General features: G+C 43.7%; 1 protein-coding gene across 10 annotated transcripts in view; it reads left to right on the forward strand.

The window, feature by feature from the left end:
- The window catches only part of LOC138622328 (seizure 6-like protein), a 55326-nt gene that overhangs the window by 22548 nt on the left and 12778 nt on the right, over positions 1-20000 (forward strand). For all 10 annotated transcript variants that reach the window (XM_069701050.1, XM_069701049.1, XM_069701051.1 and 7 more), the window contains exons 2-9: positions 10932-11402; positions 12905-13044; positions 13907-14102; positions 15312-15497; positions 15571-15742; positions 16917-17083; positions 18150-18344; positions 18443-18581. In XM_069701050.1, coding sequence (XP_069557151.1) covers positions 10932-11402; positions 12905-13044; positions 13907-14102; positions 15312-15497; positions 15571-15742; positions 16917-17083; positions 18150-18344; positions 18443-18581 — 1666 coding nt within the window. The remainder of the gene's footprint in view (positions 1-10931; positions 11403-12904; positions 13045-13906; positions 14103-15311; positions 15498-15570; positions 15743-16916; positions 17084-18149; positions 18345-18442; positions 18582-20000) is intronic.

Consider the following 20000-nt stretch of genomic DNA (forward strand, 5'->3'; position numbering starts at 1 on the left):
TGAATTGGAGAGGCAGACACATCTGAGGTCACAAAATGCTGCATTTTCACCACAGTCGGGCTGCAGAGTTCCTGATGATTAACGCCGGGCCACGTCGACGCTTTAGCTGCACATTTGTAAAAGGAAAAGTGTTTACGACTGCGTCATCATTCACATTAGTTGTGATGTTACGTGTTATTTTCAGAAATTTTTAAATGCAGGGTTAAAATAATCAGATGAGGCAAGATGGATGATGATTAAATTAATTTGAACTGTGTGGCAGATAGTGTACATTTCCCTGTATGTTGTCAGAGCTCCGCTGGTTTCTGCTGCTTTTTTTTGTGTTGCAGCTTGCGGGCGAGTCAGCCATATTTAAATTTTTTTTTTTATCACAGAGAAAAGCAGCGCTCCTTAAACCTGGAAAACGGTGTCATTTTTGGGGGAATTTACACTGAAAAAACATACGCTGTATATAGAAGTGGACATAACTGAAAAATGCCGCTGGAGGTTGTCTCCAAAAATGTCTCCGGCTCCAAACACTCCCATTCAACTTCTCGTGAAATTCTCAGTCTGTAAAATGTCTCTGTGTTGTTTCTGTGTTGTTAGCTAAAACCACTTCTTATTAGTTTTCTGGCGGTCTGTCTGAAAATAATCCCGTTATTAATTCGGAAAAAAAATGCAGGCTGTCGGTAGTATACAAGACTATAACTCATAGAAAGGACAGCCAAAACTACAAATTATCCTTTAATTTAATTTATTTAGCCAGAAAAAAAAAAAAAAAAAAAAAGTAAGATATCGTGTGTTTAGAGAAAAAGACTCTCTTCCTGAACCTGACGTGATAAACCCAACCTGTCGTTTTACTGCAGTCAAAAGCTGACAATGATAGCCTGTGCAGAATTCAGGAATTCAGACAGCTGGATGGTCTTGTTGTGTGTGTGTGTGTGTGTGTGTGTGTGTGTGTGTGTGTGTGTGTGTGTGTGTGTGTTTATCACGGCGTGTCTCCATGGGGAACAGACATGGTAGACAGGGAATGTTTTCCAGATACTGTTGCTGCCAGTCTCGGGTCTGATAAAGCACTTTAAACAGCCACCAGCTCCCAGAATACAAATTAAACAGAGTAACAAAGAAAACAAAAAGAAGAGCTTTTTTTTTTTTTCTTTCTTTTTTTCGTGTATTATAGCTCGCAGGTTTTCGGGGGCTTTGAAAATCACACAAATATACCCACAGAGGAGCCCATCTCTATTATCGTCAGTGCCATTGAATCCTTTTTTTGTGTTTGGACTTCATTATGTTAAATTGGTAATGAAAACCTCCGTTTTCACCTCCGTTCACCACACAAAGTCTCCCAGTTCGTCTGTGAGGAGCATCGTACTAAGCGAGCCCCGGTCGCAAAATGCCGCTGATAGCGTGATGTCGTTAAGCGCCGCCTCTGCAACATTTTTGCGTTTTAAAGCTTGCCGGTGTACATTTAACGGAGGCACCTTCACAACGGAGGCGAAAAGGCCACGGTGAGGAGTTTAATGAAACGTCGGGTGTCATAATATTCACGGCTTCAGTCATCCGTCTAATAAACAAACCACATCGACGGTAAAGATGCGTCTCGCGTTCGCTTCTAGCTCAGTTCATTTCCTTCGCTGTCGGGGAGGTCCAACCGGCAGCGACGTCGCCCCCCCCCCCCCCCCCCCCCCCCCCCCGGCTCGTACCGGTGCTCGATACCGCAAGTGATATAAACAAAACAAAAAAAGGTGTGTGGTTATGATCTCTTCCATCACCTTTTGGAAAATGCTCAGGGACACTTCTCCACATGAAGCTAAAAGGACTCGAGCTCCTCCCCTCTCCTTTCCCAGCATGCCCTCTTATCCATAACAATAGCACACATCAAAAGGAGGGAATTTATTGAACGACACCGTGATGATTTTTAGTGACTTTGTATTTCAGGAAAGAAGTTGCTGCTTGAACAATTGGAGTTTTATTTTTAGCCAGCCCCTAGTGGCCTTCAGTGGTATTGCGATTTAAGGCACTTCTGCATTGGCTTTACTTTTTAGACCCGGAGACTACCTCATTTTTTTATATGCATTCTATGGTTAAGTCCAATTAACTGCTTGAATAACCGACAATCCAAAAAAAAAAAAGCCGCCCGGTTGTTTTACATTTCTCATAGCTGCTGTCAAAAGTTATAAACTGTGGTGAGCATTTTCTTTTTATGTTATCGGAGTATAGTTTTACATGTTGCTGAGTCAGACTGTGCTGTGATTGAAACAAAACTGAACATCGCCGCAGACCAGACTCATCTAACTGTCTGCATTTTCTCAGCCGTCCACGGCTCCCAATTTTTCCTTTCAAAGCAGAATCGCATAAAGACATTCTGCATTTCTCTTTTTGGCAAACATTTCAGAGGACCTTGCTTCAATAAAAACTGATTAATGGATAACACACCCACATTGTGACCCGTTGTACAGTGGGAGCTCAGCGCTGTATGTTTTGGCCGAACAGAAAACAAAAAAGAGGACTGAGCTTTGTGTGAGAGAGATTAATAAACTTGCACAGCTTAAATAATGTAAGAACACTGAAAGGCTGCACAACAAACCCTAAATACGTCCGTTTTCATGCCAAACAATGTGGACAAGATTACAAACTCTATTATTTAAGCAGAGGGGCCCAAAGAGCCACCGCAGTTCCCCCTGTAATTGTACGCCTGACTGCAAATATGTATTTTTCCTGTCTGTCAGCCTTCTCGCAGATAAAATCAGTTATGAATGGGAAAAGCAAAAATCCAATTGCAGTCGGTGTCTCGGGGTGAATTTAAGTTACGCTGCAGTCTGATACAATCTTTTTTTTATTATTATTATTTAAAGTTCCAGCAAAAGCAATGTGCCAAAGATGTTGCTCTCTAAAACTTAAACCTACCTGGATGGATTTTTTTTTTTTTTATGGGGGGGAAACCTTCGGGTCATGGGACTCATTTACACACTGACCAGGGACAGGAGCAGCATTAGTACTAATTTACAGTGATTTAGTGTCCACTAAATGAATGTAAGTCCAAAATTCTCCCTGATTAATGCTCCAGTTTTCCTTGGGAGAGGCAGTGTACAGAGGGTTTATCAAACAAAATGAAGGTACAAGATGCTAAATAGCTCCGAAGAGCTAAAAGGAGGCAAAAGGAGCTAAAAGGAGGCAATGCTCGTAAGTCTGTGACTGTGAACGACCCCTTTGTTGGTTCCCAGACTGTGCAATCAAAGCCCGTACTCAACATTAATCTGGCCTCCGTCCCCTTCAAAGTGTGCAGCAAACGTTTTCTGGAAATCCTCTTCTGTTAACGCGTCACGAACCATCTTGGATTCGTGTGGGATCTCTTCCACTGCATCAAAACGGCAAACCCTTAAGCTCGAACTTTATTTCGGGGAATAGAACAAAGTCCCGCAGAGCCAAATCCAGTTACATAGTGGTGACTGGAAGCTACGATTGTGTTGTTGCGGGCAAGAAAGTGGGCAGTGTTGTTATGTTGGAGTACCCTGTTGCCATGGCGCCACAGTTCAGGTGGTTAGCGGCGAATGGGATTGACGCCTCAGAACGTCACAGTCGAATTATAGCCTGAATAATATTGTCTTTTTTTTAATTATTTTTTTTTATGTATATAAAGATACGACCTGTGTCAAGAACATGGCGCCCACTCAGTGGAATAACAAGTTTGCAAGTTTCTTCGCAGGTTGTGCGCCCTCTGCACATGCTCGTTAATCTTTCCTAAATTGGCCCCGCCCACAGGCTCCCGCTCAGAAAAATCAAAGTCATATTCACGGGTGCCGCGTGGATTAGAAAATCATAATCAAGTAAAAAAAAAAACAACAACCTTGTTTTGCAGATGGGGGTGTCCTATTTCTTTTACGGTTAAAATGATGTACCACAAAAGATTTCTTTTTTTACGCTGCAACACCATGAGTGACCACTGGGATAAATTGGCAGTAAAGCTGAGTGGCAGCGCTGTACCAAGCTCTCCTCATACATTCCTGGTCAAAACCCCCAATGTTCCCAACAAACAGTCACCCGTTCAGTAGCCTTTGTTGCGAAATCGCTCTGAGTAAGTGCTTTTCCGTTTTTTAGATTGGATTTGAACTCAAACACGTACAGCTGTGTTTGAGAAGTTGATGTTTTGAGTGAAGAACGAGGGGGGGAGGGGGGCAAATCAACTGCTGTTGGTTTTTTTTCTGGACTTTCGAAGATAACCAATCACAAATTTAGCAGAGCCACAGAATACAAAGAATAAACCTGGTATGTCCCTCTTAATCTGAAAACATCGTTTCCAACCGGCGTGAAATAGACAGATTGCCTTGAAGTTGCAGGATGTGTCCCTGCTTTAAAAAATTGTTCCAAAAATTGTCGAACACCTGCACACTCAACGAGGCCGGTCGGTCTAGACAGTTAAGCAATAAGACTTGTTTTGTGGTGGCTGTCAGAATCAGAATCAATAACACTGTCTAGGTTTTCCCACTGATGTCCTGAAATAGGCGCGACCGCCCCGATTACCCCGAAGCGTGCTCCTATTTTTCCCTGAAAACTTTTTGTCGAGGGCCGGCGAGGGGTCCCTTTCATCCTGTCGTCTCGTGATGGAGAAGTCACCCAGGTGTCGCCGCACCCTGGCGGGAGTCCCCACACAACTTCTTCCATAGGCCCTTTGAAAATGGCTGACATCAAGGCTCTCCCAGAGAAAAAAGGCATGGCTGACCTCCCGCCGATGCATGATGGTACACTAACCTTTCACGCGTGCCCCCCGGCGGATCGTTTTTGACCATATGTACACAACAAACAGCCCGACCTACAAACAGCTAGTCAGTTCTCCAGACTACATGTTCATTTCTTCATGTATCTGCCAGTTTAGGTGGCATTAATGTCCTTCAAACTTTACCGTAAAGTCCCATTTTAGCATGTAAGATATTGGACATAAAGCTGATATGAAGAAATACCATTTAAAACCAAGAATCCTAAAGGATATTGTTGTTCTACAGGCTACTTATTGACGCTATGTCCTAAAAGAAGACAAGAACTGTGTGTGCTAGTCTTCTCAATGTGTAGTTTTTAGCAAGTATAACTCAAATAATGCAATTTTTGGAAAAACATTTTTTTTTTTGCAATGACTATGGAAGAGCTTTCATCATAAAAAAGGAAGGAGATTCTTGGTGAGAAAATGGAAATTCTGATTTTGGTTTGTGCAGCAAAAGTGTTGGCAGGCTGCCATTTTTTTATTATTATTTAGAAACAGGATAAAAAAATATTTTTTTATGACGCAGCAGAAAGATTTTTTTTTTTCATCCAGAGGGTCAGAACAGTCTCGAAATGCCGTGGTGAAGGTGGTGGGGCCAAATAATTATCTGAGGGTTAACTCTGCGACCAGAGTTTGATCTTAACACTTCAGATGTACAATTTTACGCTTACAGCTATTAGCAATTCTCTTGTCTGCAGTTAAGTTTAGTTTGCTGGCTCCGAGCAGCAACCCATAAAGTCACCGATCGGTTCGTGAGCTGCTGTTTTGGCCGTCGCCACCTTGGTTTGTTGGAGCCAGAAGTGATCAAATTTGGAAAAGTTGGCGGGGAGCAAGTTGTGGATCTGAATGAGGACCCTGAGGACATTATGCCCCGCCCACCGATTCCAGAAACCTGATTGCACTACAAGGCCTGTCAATCAAACCAGACACGCCCCCAAACATAGCTGCGTTTGAGATAGAAAGATGGTGACTGCCAAAATGACGTACTCGAGGCTTCAGGACGGCAGTTCCGAAACCGATTAGTGACGTCACGGTTAGTTGCTGCTTGGTAGAGCTAAAAGACCACAAACACCACTCCAAACTAATGAAGGGTCACCATGTGAACATAAAAAATTATGACGTGTCAGTTTGGTGTTTTAACTTCTTCTTTCTGAAAATTTGATGCTAAAACAAAGTCAGTTATTGCAACTTTTGAGGACGCCGTCTGTGCACTTCTGTGATCTTTGTGGTTTATTTCGCGCGGTCCGGCCCGATAATCTCCCGCCGTAATCTGTTGTGTCTTGAGTGGTTTATCTTTGACCACACAAGGCAGGCGGGGAGTTTTTAGCTTTCTGCTGGTACTTAGCAGAGCATTTTACCTCCAACTGACCCGGCTGACGACAATCACACTTTATTAAAGTTTCGAGTGTTTTAATCTGCTCAGTGGCTCTTTCTTTGCCCCGGTTGTGTCACATGACCTTTTTCTTGCTCCGTGTTCAGAGTCGGTGGTAAAGCGCTGTTGTTCTGCGGCGTTATGGTTCTCCGATACGCTGTTGTTTATTTTCTCGCGGGCCGTAATGAGGCTGCGGCCGCGGCAGTTTGGTGGAAAAACAAGCAGAGGCTGATTCCACTGATTATTTCCTCCCGTCTTGATTTGAAGACGCTCATCACTGAAAATCAGCTGGTTTTCCGGGAAGTGCGATAAAAGACAATCTGCAAACTCACAGCTTTTTCGGTTACAATTCGATCTAATGGTGTCAAATAAGACATCAAACAGTGCTGACTGATGACGGTGTCCACTCAGATATTATGCATTCTCCTCTTTATTTATTTATTTTTTATTAAATCCCTCAGTTCTTCTTTGCGTCGTGAGTGACGAGTCTCTCGGCTGACAGCCTCTTCAGAAAAGCCGAGTTTACCCGTCAAACTGAAGCTGTCACAGTGTCACGGCGCATTTCCCTCAAACAAACCTCAAAAAAAGTCTGTCAATCCCCCATCAACACATCTTATTGTCTTCCTCCCGGAGTGAAGCGGTGCACATTCATCTTGACTTTTTGGGGGTTGGGGGAGAGATTGGTTATAAACACAATCTGTGCTTTTTAATGGACTTCACAACATCTGGGCTTTAATTATTCATCTGACGACTGAACCGAATCACTCAGGTAGCAGCGGCGGCCCCTGGAAGCTGTCGGCGCATTTCTCTGAAAAAAAATGACAGGAAATTAATTATAAGACGTGTTCGGCAGCAAAAAAGACTTTACAAAACATCGTATAAATCCAAACCCATTTATTCCTTATGAAATATATCTGTCGGTGTATTTTCAGTGGATCAAGCCACTTAAACCGCGCAGCTGATCCTGATTCTGCTCTTCCATCCCTCGGTCCGTCTGCAATTCGTGCGTCTCTCTCGTTAGACAACATTGTTTGGGATGGTTCAAAGTCGGATGATGACCCTCTTGCTATAAATAAGGTAATTGGGATGAGTGCAACAACAAAACAAAAGGCATGGCGAATGCAAATGCGCGCACGCTTGGAGACCAATTAAGGACAAAGGATTGTCAGCCGGCTTCCTGTACAATTCTGTCAACGCTAAAAAGAGGAAAAAAATCATCATAATAAAGAAATGAACCTCAGACGACGGTCAACGCGCCTGCTGCCTCGGGAGATGTTTATCCATATTAAAATGTTACTTTTAATTATGTTGTCAATGTAACTTACCCCACGCCAAATCCATCACACAACAATGACACCCTTGCACTGCTGTTTTGTTTGTTGTTTTGTTTTAATTCATTGCACTGTTGTTTAGTTTAGTTTATTCAATATTATTCTCTTTTATTTTATTGTATAGATTTTTTTTTAAATTATATTCAATATTTTTGCCCTGTACATGCTGCTGGAACGTTAAAAAAAAAAAAAATTCCCTGAGGGATTAATAAAGTATCTATCTACCTGTCTGTCTGTCTGTCCGTCCGTCCGTCCATCCGTCTATCCATCTATCTATCTATCTATCTATCTATCTATCTATCTATCTATCTATCTATCTATCTATCTATCTATCTATCTATCTATCTATCTATCTATCTATCTATCCATCTATCCATCTATCCATCTATCTATCTATCTATCTATCTATCTATCTATCTATCTATCTATCTATCTATCTATCTGTCTGTCTGTCTGTCTGTCTATCTATCTGTCTATCTATCTGTCTATCTGTCTGTCTTAACGCTGAGACACAGGAGTCTGGCGTTACCTGCCACGCACTGCTCAACTGCGGCTCGGTTTTGCGTATCCACTCGCTATGAACGAGGGTAAACAAAAAAAACCACCGTAGACTTTATATAAAACGAAGGTGGAGTTCAAAATCCATCTGGGTTTGGACAGATATTGATGTGAATTACCAATCAGATGGTATTTAGTGCAGCTGTTCATCCTCAGCACCGATGATGTAACTGGGAGAGCTTGGTGGATGAGCCCCAACCGTGAGTCACGAGACATTTGTCTTTTTGAGAAAAACAAATGAGCGTTTTTACTTTGTGAGACGAGGCCGACTGAGCCTTATTAACCCACGATCAAAGCTGTCGGTGGGCAGGAAATGATCGGTGAATCGAGAGTGCACGACTCGCATGGCACAATAACTGACTCGCTCATTAGTCACAATGGCAGATGAACAGACGCCTGGTTTTTTTCCCCCCTCATTGTCGGGACGTGAAGTTTTAACATCATTTACTGCAGAACATTTGGCAGTGAAAAAAACAAAAAAAAACATGAGATGGAGGCTTTTCTTCTGTGTTAATCAACACGGGGCACGTTGAGAGTTTGTACTCTGATTAATGCCTGGAAATTGCCAGTTGAAGCTTGTTATTGTTTGTCATTTCTCAATCAACTCAATTACAGCGACTGATGGCAAAATTTTATTCGTCGCACAGGAGCTGAAGTTCTTGTTTAAATATGTACTAAATACATATTTGTGTTCACTGTTCATCAGATTTAATCAATGCTGCAGTCAGTAAAAAATATAAGCACACGGTGGGCTCTTGCATGTGCTGTACAAATTGGCTGCTCAAAATGATTTATTGTTAAGATGCAGAAGGGAAGCTCAATGATGAATAAAAGCAGCAGGTTTATGGAGAGGTTTGATTATTCACCGCTGCCCACGAGTTGTCACGATGAGTGCTTCGTGTTTTTGTCTCTACGCAAATAACTATATATTTTTTATTATAGTTATTTCCCAGGTGTGTGCTCCACTTTTTCATGGCTAATGGCATCGTCCTGTTACACTGCCGAAGAAATATCCCATCATGCTCTGCTTTTAAGGACATATTTTATACCCCATTCAGACCTACACGGACAAAAGTTAAACCCACGTTGGAGGTCTGTCTGTAGTGGGGCAACCTGCTCCAGTCAATTCTGCATCACCACCTTTCTTTGGACCAGACTGGGACGAGCTTGATTGATTATGAAAATCTGGCCTTTTGACTGTCACCATCTTGGTTTTTTGGCGCCAGAAGTGACCATATTAGGAGCAAGGTGTGGATCTGACTGACTATGCCCCGCCTACCTATACTGGAAACTAGATTCCAGGTCTGAAAAATTAGGACTATGCGGAAGTGCCTTAAACTGCAATACCACCGAGTGGCACTAGAGGTTGGCTCCAAAAACCCTCCAGCTCCTAAGACTCCCATTTAACTTCTCTCATAAAATTCTCAGTCAATTAAATGTCTCCACCAGTTACCTCGGTGTTGCTAGCTAAAGTTGCTCCTTCTTATTAGTTTTCTGGAGGTCCATCTGAAAATAATCCATCATTAATTAGAAAATGCTCTTCAAAAAGATGTGGTTTTTTTTGGGGGGGGGGGGGGGGGGTGAAGAGGGGGCGGCTGGGTGGAGATCCTGTAGTGGACTCTATGTATTTTGTTTCATTTATTATTATTTATGTACGATGTATTTTTGACCCGTGTCCAACTTGTCCAACATGCTGTCTAAAGGTGTTATAATCAAATATAGGCAACTTTCATCAATAAAAACGGTAAATATCAGTTGTCTGCATTGCCGTAATTATTGTTTTTTTTTTTAATCTAAAAATGCATTTGAAGGGCTGAAAATATGAAGAGAGCAGAGGCACATCAAGAGCAGAAGTTTTGCGATGTCTTTAGAAGTGTGTGTGTGTGTGTGTGTGTGTGTGTGTGTGTGTGTGTGTGTGTGTGTGTGTGTGTGTGTGTGTGTGTGTGTGTGTGTGTGTGTCAACAGCTGCTGTTGTGTATAGCTGCCTAAATAATTGCAAGCTGTGAAAGCTGAAATGAGTTTCTTGATGATAGCGCTGTGACACATTGAGCGTAATGCAGGTATAGCCACAAAAAAAAAAAGAGAGAAAAGCTATTTATTTTCTGTTTCAAAGATGAAAAACAGCAGAAAAAAAATAATAATTTTTTTTTTTTTCCCCCTCTGACTTATTTCCTGCTTGACAAAAATAACAGTGGCAGCTCTGCTTTTATTTTATTTATTTATTTTTTTTGGAGTAGTGCGTAGTTTTTTCTCCATGAGTGTGTAAATGACACGCAAATGTAGATCAATGTGAGACGGCACCTCAAGCACTTTCTCAGCTGGAGCGTGGTTGCTTGTTGTTGTTGTTGTTGTTGTTGTTGTTGTTGTTGTGAGGATGGACTGCAGAGAGTGTGTGTGTGTTGCGTGTGTGCGTGTAAATGCTGCTGTGTGCTGTTTTTTAACTAAGCTGCTGGAGATGGCATTTTTTAGCATGCACGGCAGAGCGGTTTGCCTGTCTGAGCATTTCTTCTCTTCTTTTTTTTTTTTTTCTTACCCTCCTTCCTCCTCTTTGCTCAGCTCCTGTCATGCTTAACTGCCTTGTCTCTCCACTACACTGTGTGCTTGTGTGTGTGTGTGTGTGTGTGTGTGTGTGTGTGTGTGTGTGTGTGTGTGTGTGTGTGTGTGTGTGTGTGTGTGTGTGTGTGTGTGTGCGTGCGCGCGTGCGTGTGCGTGTGTGTGTGGAGTGGAGGTGAGCTCAGTGGACTCTGGCTGTGCCGGCTTGATATCCCCACTCCTGATAAGAGCAGCAGGACAGTGACAGAACCACCCAGAGCCATACCCCCGGGGCACTTTCACACATTTTCTTTTTTTTTTCTTATTCCCCTCCTCGCTTGTCTGGCCAGTTGAAATGATTTATTCCTTGTTTTCCCCACTCTTTTTTTTTTTTTTTTTCCAGATAAAGAAGTGCCCACAGCCCTCCCCTCCGCCCGGGCTCCAGCGGTGCCACCGGGGAGCTCGAACGAAGGCCCCAGAGGCAGGAGCTCCAGCGCCGGAGGTTTTCCGGATCAAAAGGGACAACTCGTCTCCCAGAAAAGGGGGGAGACCCTCCCCTCCGCTCTGCCCCACAACCTGCTGCCTCTCCTGGGCAGAGGACTCAGCGTCAGCTCCCTCCCCGGAAGTCACTCCCCGGAGCATCAAAGCGGGGGATTACCGAGGAGGGTAAAACCACCCCCGGCATCATCGCCGGCTGCATCGTCAGGCCCGGGCAGCCGTCCAACTGGGCCTCCTCCTCCTCCTCCTCCTCCTGCAAACACGCACTCCGAGCCGCCTCTCACGCAGACACACACCCCCGAGCAGGAGGAGGCTGAGGGCACCACGGTTGGCCCGGAGATGGATGAGGACGCAGACACAGAAATACCTTCATCAGGTATCAATACTCTGGTTAATCAGGAAGTATTCAGGTCCTTTGCTACAGTCAATGTACGAATACACAATGAAAACACTCCACTGCAAGAAAAAGTCATGCATCCACACTCTACTTCAGTAAAAGTATGTAATTATTATCATCAAAATGTATTTGTAAGTAGGAAAGGGAAAAGTACACGCTGTGCAGTAAAGGCTGTCAGTGTTTTATTTTGAAATGTAATTTTTTTTGGATTAATATTACTGTATAAATAATATGCATTTGAGTGCTGTAGTTCTTTATTATTATGCTAATTTATTTCATATTATGTTTATTTTATGTCCTGTTGATTGGTTTAACTCTTACAGAAAAAAAAACCCCACATGAATATGACGTGACACACGTGGTTATGTTACATTTTCATGGTGTAATATGTGAAGCTCATGTAAATTCCCACGTGAAAACTTTTCCACATATTTCCTACGTTATCGTACGTGGTAAACATGTGTCATGTATGTGATCACACGTGGAAAACTCCTGCGTTTTTGTTGTTTTTAAGGAAATCCACAGCAACGCATCATATTCTACAAAGTCATCGTGTGTTTGTGTAGTTTCTGTTCCGTAAGAACCACGAATCTCTAGGAAGTCAACAAAGCTTTTTCCCGTGAATCCAAGTCCGTTTTTTTAACCAGTTTATGTATGTGAAAAAGTAGGAGAATTTTTCTAGGCCAATAAAAATCGTAGCTTGTTAGCTTGTTCGTAACTTAAACTGGTAAAAGAAGTAGCCTACTTGCATTTCCCACTTAGCCTAAGTGATTAGCACAGTGCTAAAAATAGGAAAATTAAAAAAAAAAAAAGTAAAAGTCCTGTATTCTAAATATTACTGAAGTGAACATATAGAAGTCTTATTTGCAAAACATTTTTTTTGTATTATTCCCACTGATGCATGGACACGTAAGACCTTCACTGTTTAGCTGGTTCAGGTTGAGCTCGTTTTAACTCCACTTCAGTTTAGTCTATATTATTAATGCTACTCGTATCTTTTTAATCCATAACGTTCATCTGCAAACTAAATTATACCGGTCAAATAAATGTCGAGGTTTAAAAAGGACAATGTTTGCTTCTGAAATGTAGAAAAGTACAAATAGGAATAGGAATAAAGGGGAAATACTAAAAGATCAGACTACTTTTTCCACCACAGATTTTTACAGAAACCTTCAGAGGAATTAGAGGACGTGATCATTTATTCAGAATCGGTGTTACCAGCCACGAGTCCTGGTGCCTTGTGTCTGCTGTGTAGCAGTTAGATCCCTTTAATTTCCATCATTAATTATACGCAGCAGGGATTTTCCAATGAGTTTCCAGCAGGCTCACATTAAAGGGTTTACGAGGCAGGGTGCAGGCACACAAAATAAATAAATAAATAAATACCGAGGCCAATGCTGCATAAACTCTCTCTCTCTCTCTCTCTCTCTCTCTCTCTCTCTCTCTCTCTCTCTCTCTCACTTTCTCCCTCTCTCTCTCAGCCGCATCCAGCTGCACGTTGGATTTCTCCGACCCAGAGGGGTACATCGACTCCTCTGACGACCCCCCGCTGCCCGACGGGACCCTCGTGCACTGCACCTACACCGTCACCGTGTACACCGGCTACGGAGTGGAGCTGCAGGTCGGTGAACCACACACACACACGCACGCACACACACACACACACACACACGGTAGAAGGATGCTGTGTTGACCATGAGGAGGCCTCTGATCTTAGCTCAGGTGGAAGCTCTGCCTCCTGGTGGCAGCTGTCGGTACCGCTGCTCCTCTATCGGGGTAAAAACAATAAAAAACAGTGGCAGCTGCAGGTCTGAAAAGGGATTTAGTTCAGTTGAAATAAAAGTTGGGGGGGGGGGGGTTTAAGTGTTAATTGTTCATCTTAAAGTGTTACATATTTTCTCCCATCTGTTGTCTTTTTGCTTGTGTGCTTTTTTTTTTCTGGTCCAAAACGCCAACATTTTGCAACTGTATGTGACAACCAGCAGTTATTTCACATATTTGTTTTAAAATTGACAGAAACAGTTGATTATAAAAAGAAGAAACAAAGTGTTTCATATCAAGATTCTTTCAAATTAATTGATTAAATTGTTGTGAATCTAAAAAGATTTAAAATTTCTTCGCTTTCCAGGTTCAAATTATTTAGTTATTTATAATAACACGATGTTTTTTTTCATCACGCTTCGGAGAGTGAAATTGTGAAACAGGTATTAAACTACACAAAAGAATTACGTTTTTCAGGTTCAGGTCGAAATGTTGAGAAAAAAAAGTCTAAGAAAGTTGAAATTCTATTTCCAAAATGAAATCACATTTGAAGATTAAAGTGGAAATGTGAAGTCCTCCCCTCGTGGCTGCAGATCTTTCTTCACGACTCTTCCTGGGTGTCTTTTCGGGCTCGTCGGTCCTGCTGCAGAATAAAACACCGGCAATCAAACGCCTGCCTGGTTGATGAGAATCTGTAGCTCGTGTCCTTCCCGTGTGCTCAGGTGAAGAGTGTGAACCTGTCGGAGGGCGAGCAGCTGTCCATCAGAGGTGTGGACGACCGCGGCGCCCTGCTGGTCCTGGCCAATCAGACGCTGCTGGTGGAAGGTCAGGTGATCCGCAGCCCCACCAACACTCTGTCCGTCTACTACCGCTCGGCCCCCGAGGGAAGCATGGGCATCTTCCAGCTGCACTACCAGAGTGAGCTTGCGCCGCCGCCTCGTGTGCACGCAAACTCCAGTATGAATGTGAATATGCATACGGTATACAAACAGGCTATAGAAATTCAATAGGTGCGCGTCCTTTAATGAGGACCTAAGGGGCTGTTTGCAGTCTCCATACATGCTAATTGCTTCAAAAATCTCGTCATCTAATCACTTTGCACGGTGATTGAATCTGTCGTGTGAATTAGCTGATTAGAGCTCTGATTAATCGGCCGTCATCTCATTAGGAGGCTGAGAATATGGGAGTTTGTATAGGGAGTGTGCGTGTGCGTGCGTGCGTGCGTGTGTTATGTATGTATGTTTCCGTGTGTCGGCACCATAATGGTTACGACAAGCACTGGAGAGGAGGAGCAGCCGAGTGTTACGATCCACCTGCGCCATTAATCACAGCCATCTAATCCTTTCACATCACCGCGAGGCACCAGCGAGGGGCGCTGGTTGAGATTAGGATATTTTAGTGATTTAAAAAAAAAAGAAAGAAAAAGAAATAGGTATGAAAAAAAAAAATTGAGAATAGTTAACATAAAGAGGCAGGACACATCGTCCCACACAGCTCGCAAAGCTAATTATTAATGAGAGTAGATCTACGGCCGCTTGATTTCTCAAGTGAGCATCCAAATACTGCAGGAACAAAAACAATCACAGAAAGTGCTCATTTCTTTTAATGCAATCGACTGTTTCTGTGCAGAGTTTCTGTTTTCGTCCAGTTCTGTTTAAAAACCAACAACTTAACAACACCAAGAGACTTTCTGTAAAAAAAAAAAAAAAAAGTAGTTAACATAGTTAAACAGGTAAAAGTTGAAGCCTGAGGATGTATCGACAAAAGCTTTTCAAATAAAAACGATTGGATCATATGCATCGTCTCTTTAAAGACATCCTTTAAATTAAAAAAAAAAAAAAAAAAAAATCACAAGTACGAAGGAGAATTAGGGTCGCAATGTTGAGAGTAAAAGTTGAAATTATATTTCCAGAATAAAATTACATTGAAAATGCAGAGAAAAAGTCGAAATGGTCAAAAAAATATTAAATGTTGTGGAAACAAAGTCGAGAATAAAGTCAAAATGTCCAAAATACAGTTGAAAAAAGGCCACATTTCTCGAAAAATGTTGAAATTATATTTTCCGGAATGAATGACATTTTTAAGATTCAAGTCGAATTGAGTCCGTTGACTCATTTCTCTCCGCAGTCTTCAGGCTGAGCTGCTCGCTGCCGAAGAGGCCTCACTTCGGGGAGGTGTCCGTGCTGGACCTGCTGCCCGGAGGCACCGCCCGCTTCCACTGCCACATGGGCTACCACCTGCAGGGGGAGCCGCTGCTCACCTGCCTCAACGCCTCGCTGCCGGTGTGGAGCGGCAAGGAGCCCGGCTGCAGAGGTGAGTGGGGAGCTGGTTTCAGAAGCCACCCAGTTGGTTTAACCAACAGCTCACAGGGGCTCCTCCTCCGCAGCTCTTTGCGGGGGGACGGTGAAGAACGCTACGGTCGGCAGGGTGCTGTCGCCTTCGCCTCACCACGGGCCCAACGCCACCCTGGACCGATCCTGCTCCTGGTCCCTGGAGGCACCCAAGGACCAGAGGCTGCACCTCCACCTGGAGAGACTGGCCCTGGGACCCACGGACAGGTGGGAGCATCCATCTTCATGATGTCAGTGTTAAAGCATTGGGGGAATTGGCTGCACATACTTGCCTCTGTAACTCTGCGTGTTGCTGGGGGGAGGAGGGGGGGGGGACTCCACTAGAGGGCGCACCAGAGAAACAAGGACATAATTAGAATATCCGGAGTTACCCGGATGTAACATGGCGACAATCGAGGGGGGGGGGGGGTCAGCAACGCAACGGTTTCGGACTTGTTTCCAGTTGCCGGTCTCTAACTATGTCACACCTCCGCGCTGCCCCTACAGGTCATCTGTATATTGCATCTTGTGGAAAATAAGCACAACCAACGCTCCAAACGGATGGTTTTGGCTTTCTCTTTTTCTTTCCTTTTTGGCCCTGGAAACGACATTTGACTTTTATTACGCAGCAATATAACACACTTCCTGTTATTTATTTCAAAACTGCTGAAATTTTTATATTTCCAATAGATCGCAAGATTAGTGGGCGATTTGCGCTTTTCGGGTCAAGTTTCAGGTCCGCGGTGAAATCACAAAACGTTCACGTTAACGCGCGGAACTCGGGCCGCTGACGTCGATCGGGAGGCGACACTCGGAGCACTTCCTCGTGGAGGTCGTCGCTTCCTGCTGCTCCGTGTGCGTCGCTGTGCCGCGTCCAAGGAGAAAACTCTCCGACCTTCTTGATTACACCTCGTATTTCCAGCAGGAGGCGGTGGAGACCAAACACGGAGCGAAACACGAGTCGATTCAGGTGGAGGCAAACATGACGATGTTGCTTAGTAACTGTTCCATGTGTAAATACGCATCCAGAGCACCACGTTGACTTGAATCGTGTGTCAGAGTTTGCGTTCGCAGTTTGTTTATCCTGCTCTTAAATCGCCCCAAAAATGAGTTCATTCAGCTTTCACTCAGGAGAGTCATACATTTATCATTTCCTAAATCCTCCAAACAATATCCAGTGAGTATTGCTTTTTTTCCTCGGAGGATTAGCTTCACGCCAGCTTTCTTTCTGTCTACAAGCAACATTTTCATCCTCACAGGCGTTTATCCCATAATGTCCTTTTATGGATTAGTTCGGATCCTCCGGCCGAACCCTTCTTTAACGGGGTTTTTTTTTTTCTTTCCCCGCTCATTTATCGCCGTGTGTGTGTGTGTGTGTGTTTTGTTTTTCGCGTGCCTGCAGGCTGGTGCTGTGGAGCGGGCTGGACGCCGGCTCCGTGGTGCTGTTCGACTCGGGCCGGGGCGGCCAGATCCCCTTCGAGGGCGTGATCAGCGAGGGTCCGGCCGTGAGGATCCAGTTCATCACCGACCAGCCCAACCACAACACGGGCTTCAACATCCGCTACGAAGGTAAACATCCCTACATGTGTTGTTTCTTGTCTGTCATTACCGTGTAATTATGTAAACAAACGGGAGCAGCGCCGAGAAGACTCTGTTCCTTTTTTTTTTTTTTTAACATCGTGCTCTGCCAAGTTGATTTGTGCGGCGTTGCCAGGAAGCGAGCTGGTTGTTCAGCATAATCGCAGCTAAAGCTTTGAGGGGTTTTTCGGCGACGTCAGGTTGAAGAGGGATGAAAAAGATTCCCTGCAACGTGTTTATCCTCATCAAGGGAGAGAAAAAGACAAATCATCCACTTTGATTTCTCCTCTCCTCTCCTTTCCTTTCCTTTCCTTTCCTTTCCTTTCCTTTCCTTTCCTTTCCTTTCCTTTCCTTTCCTTTCCTTTCCTCTTGTTTCTTCTCTTCTCTTCTCTTTCTTCTCTTCTCTTCTCTTCTCTTCTCTTCTCTTCTCTTCTCTCTCTCTCTCTTCTCTCTTCTCTCTTCTCCTTTCTTTCCTTTCCTTTCCTTTCCTTTCCTTTCCTTTCCTTTCCTCTTGTTTCTTCTCTTCTCTTCTCTTCTCTTCTCTTCTCTTCTCTTCTCTTCTCTTCTCTTCTCTTCTCTTCTCTTCTCTTCTCTTCTCTTCTTCTCTTCTCTTCTCTTCTCTTCTCTTTTCCTTTCCTTTCCTCTCTTCTTTTTTCCTCTCCTCTCCTCTCCCTCTCCTCTCCTCTCCTCTCTCCTCTCCTCTCCTCTCCTCTCCTCTCCTCTCCTCTCCTCCTCCTCTCCTCTCCTCTCCTCTCCTCTCCTCTCCCCTCTCCTCTCCTCTCCTCTCCTCGTTTCTTCTCTTCTCTTCTCTTCTCTTCTCTTCTCTTCTCTTCTCTTCTCTTCTCTTCTCTTCTCTTCTCTTCTCTTCTCTTCTCTTCTCTTCTCTCCCCTTTCCTTTCTTTTCCTTTCCTTTCCTCTCTTCTTTTTTCCTTTCCTTTCCTTTCCTTTCCTTTCCTTTCCTTTCCTTTCCTTTCCTTTCCTTTCCTTTCCTTTCCTTTCCTTTCCTTTCCTTTCCTCTCCTAATAACACAAGTTTCGTCTTCTTTCTCCTGCTGCAGCGTTCGAGCGAGGCCACTGCTACGAGCCGTACCTCCAGAACGGAAACTTCACCACCTCCGACCAGCTGTACGGCGTCGGAGCCGTGGTCCAGTTCACCTGTGACCCGGGCCACGCCTTAGAACAAGGCCCGCCCGTCATCGAGTGCATCAGCGCCAGGGATCCGTACTGGAACGACACCGAGCCGCTATGCAAAGGTAAAAAAAACCCAAAAAAACCCCAGATCTGAATCGTCTTCATATTTCGAACTCGGTGCCGGGTTCTTTAACCGTGTCCCGGTCCCGTGGCGGTGCAGCTCAGTGCGGAGGAGACCTGACCGGTCCCGGAGGAGTGATCCTGTCTCCTAACTGGCCCGAGTGGTACGGCGAGGGGGAGGACTGCAGCTGGAGGATACACGTCGGCGAGGACAAGCGGGTGCTGCTGGATGTGCAACTGTGAGAGCAACGCGCGCACACACACACACACACACACACACACACACACACACACACACACACACACACACACACACACACACACACACACATCAAAACTTCTGCCTGGATCCGAAGTTTGCTCTGACCGAAAGAGCCAAACGCTGTCATTAAAAATGTATGCGGAGGGCTGCGAGGCCCAGCGAGCGGCCCCGGCTCCCCGTGTGGACGTTCCTATTGATATTTCTCTTTTCCTGCATCGCACCAGGACATTTAAATAAATAAATAAAAAAGGGCCGACAACATGAGAGAGCATGCCGATGAGACCGCCGCTGTCTGTTGATACGTTCGCCCTCATCGCGATTCTGCGGCCGGACCGCGCTCACAACTCTCGGCTGCGGATGAGGAATATTAAATTCGAACGCGAGCCGGTTTATTCGCATCTTTCAGCTCCCTCCGGTGTCCCGTGCTTTCTGTTGGCAGATAAATGAGACAAAACTGGTGACGAGTGCTGCAAAGTAAATGCTGTTAAAAAAAAATAAATAAATACAAATCTTCAGTGTGTAATCTTCAGCCTGAAATAATTGAGGTAATAAATGAGAAAATCAGCTGCAGAAAAAGACCAAATATTTTGTTGTAAAAATGAATGAAAAGTGCGGCGCGAACAGTATTTTCCAAATTCGGCGTGATGTACACTTCCTGAAAATATATAACCACCTGCGAAACTCATCGAAAAAAAGATCAACATCCATAAATCCAAAAGCAACATTTCCAAGACAAAAACGCAAGACAAAAGAACATTAAGTGGAATAAATTTCATTGTTGCTACATTATTATTATTATTTTAATTTCTAATAAATCATGTTTTGATTGAACAAAGTTGGGACGCTGTGGAAAATGTAAATAAAAACAGAATGTGATGATGAATCCCGTAAACCCATATTTAATTGAAAACAGACCGAAGACAGCGTATAAAATGTTAAAACGGAGAAATTGTATTTTTTTTTTCCCTGAAAAATATATTCTCATTTGAAGCAGGGTCCCTAATTTTTTTTATTATTATTTAAAATGTCGATCTTTAGTCGGGATTCACAGCAGTTGGGCGAACAGTTTCCCCTCTGCTTCCAGTCTTTATGCTGAGCTAAGCGAAACTCAGTTTTCTACATTATGTTTCAGCACGCAGACACGTGAATACAATCTAAAGAAATCAAAGGGATTTACTCCCAATATGTTGTTATTCCTTTAGTTGTTTTTGGTTTTTTTTTTACACGTAAACATTCACATTAAATAATGAAACAACGACTTTTGGACGAATGAAAACACGAGTCTTAATTCTGCAGCGTAATTATTTCAACCAAAAATGCTATCATTTCCCGCCGTGCATTGAACAGCTCCGTTACGCAACATGTAACTAAGATGTTGAAATTCATTTGGTAATCA

The sequence above is a fragment of the Brachyistius frenatus genome, unplaced genomic scaffold (assembly GCF_029030835.1).
Source record: "Brachyistius frenatus isolate BFR_SWC_R1_liver_20210118 unplaced genomic scaffold, ASM2903083v1 Contig_35, whole genome shotgun sequence".
Classification (NCBI taxonomy): domain Eukaryota; kingdom Metazoa; phylum Chordata; class Actinopteri; family Embiotocidae; genus Brachyistius; species Brachyistius frenatus.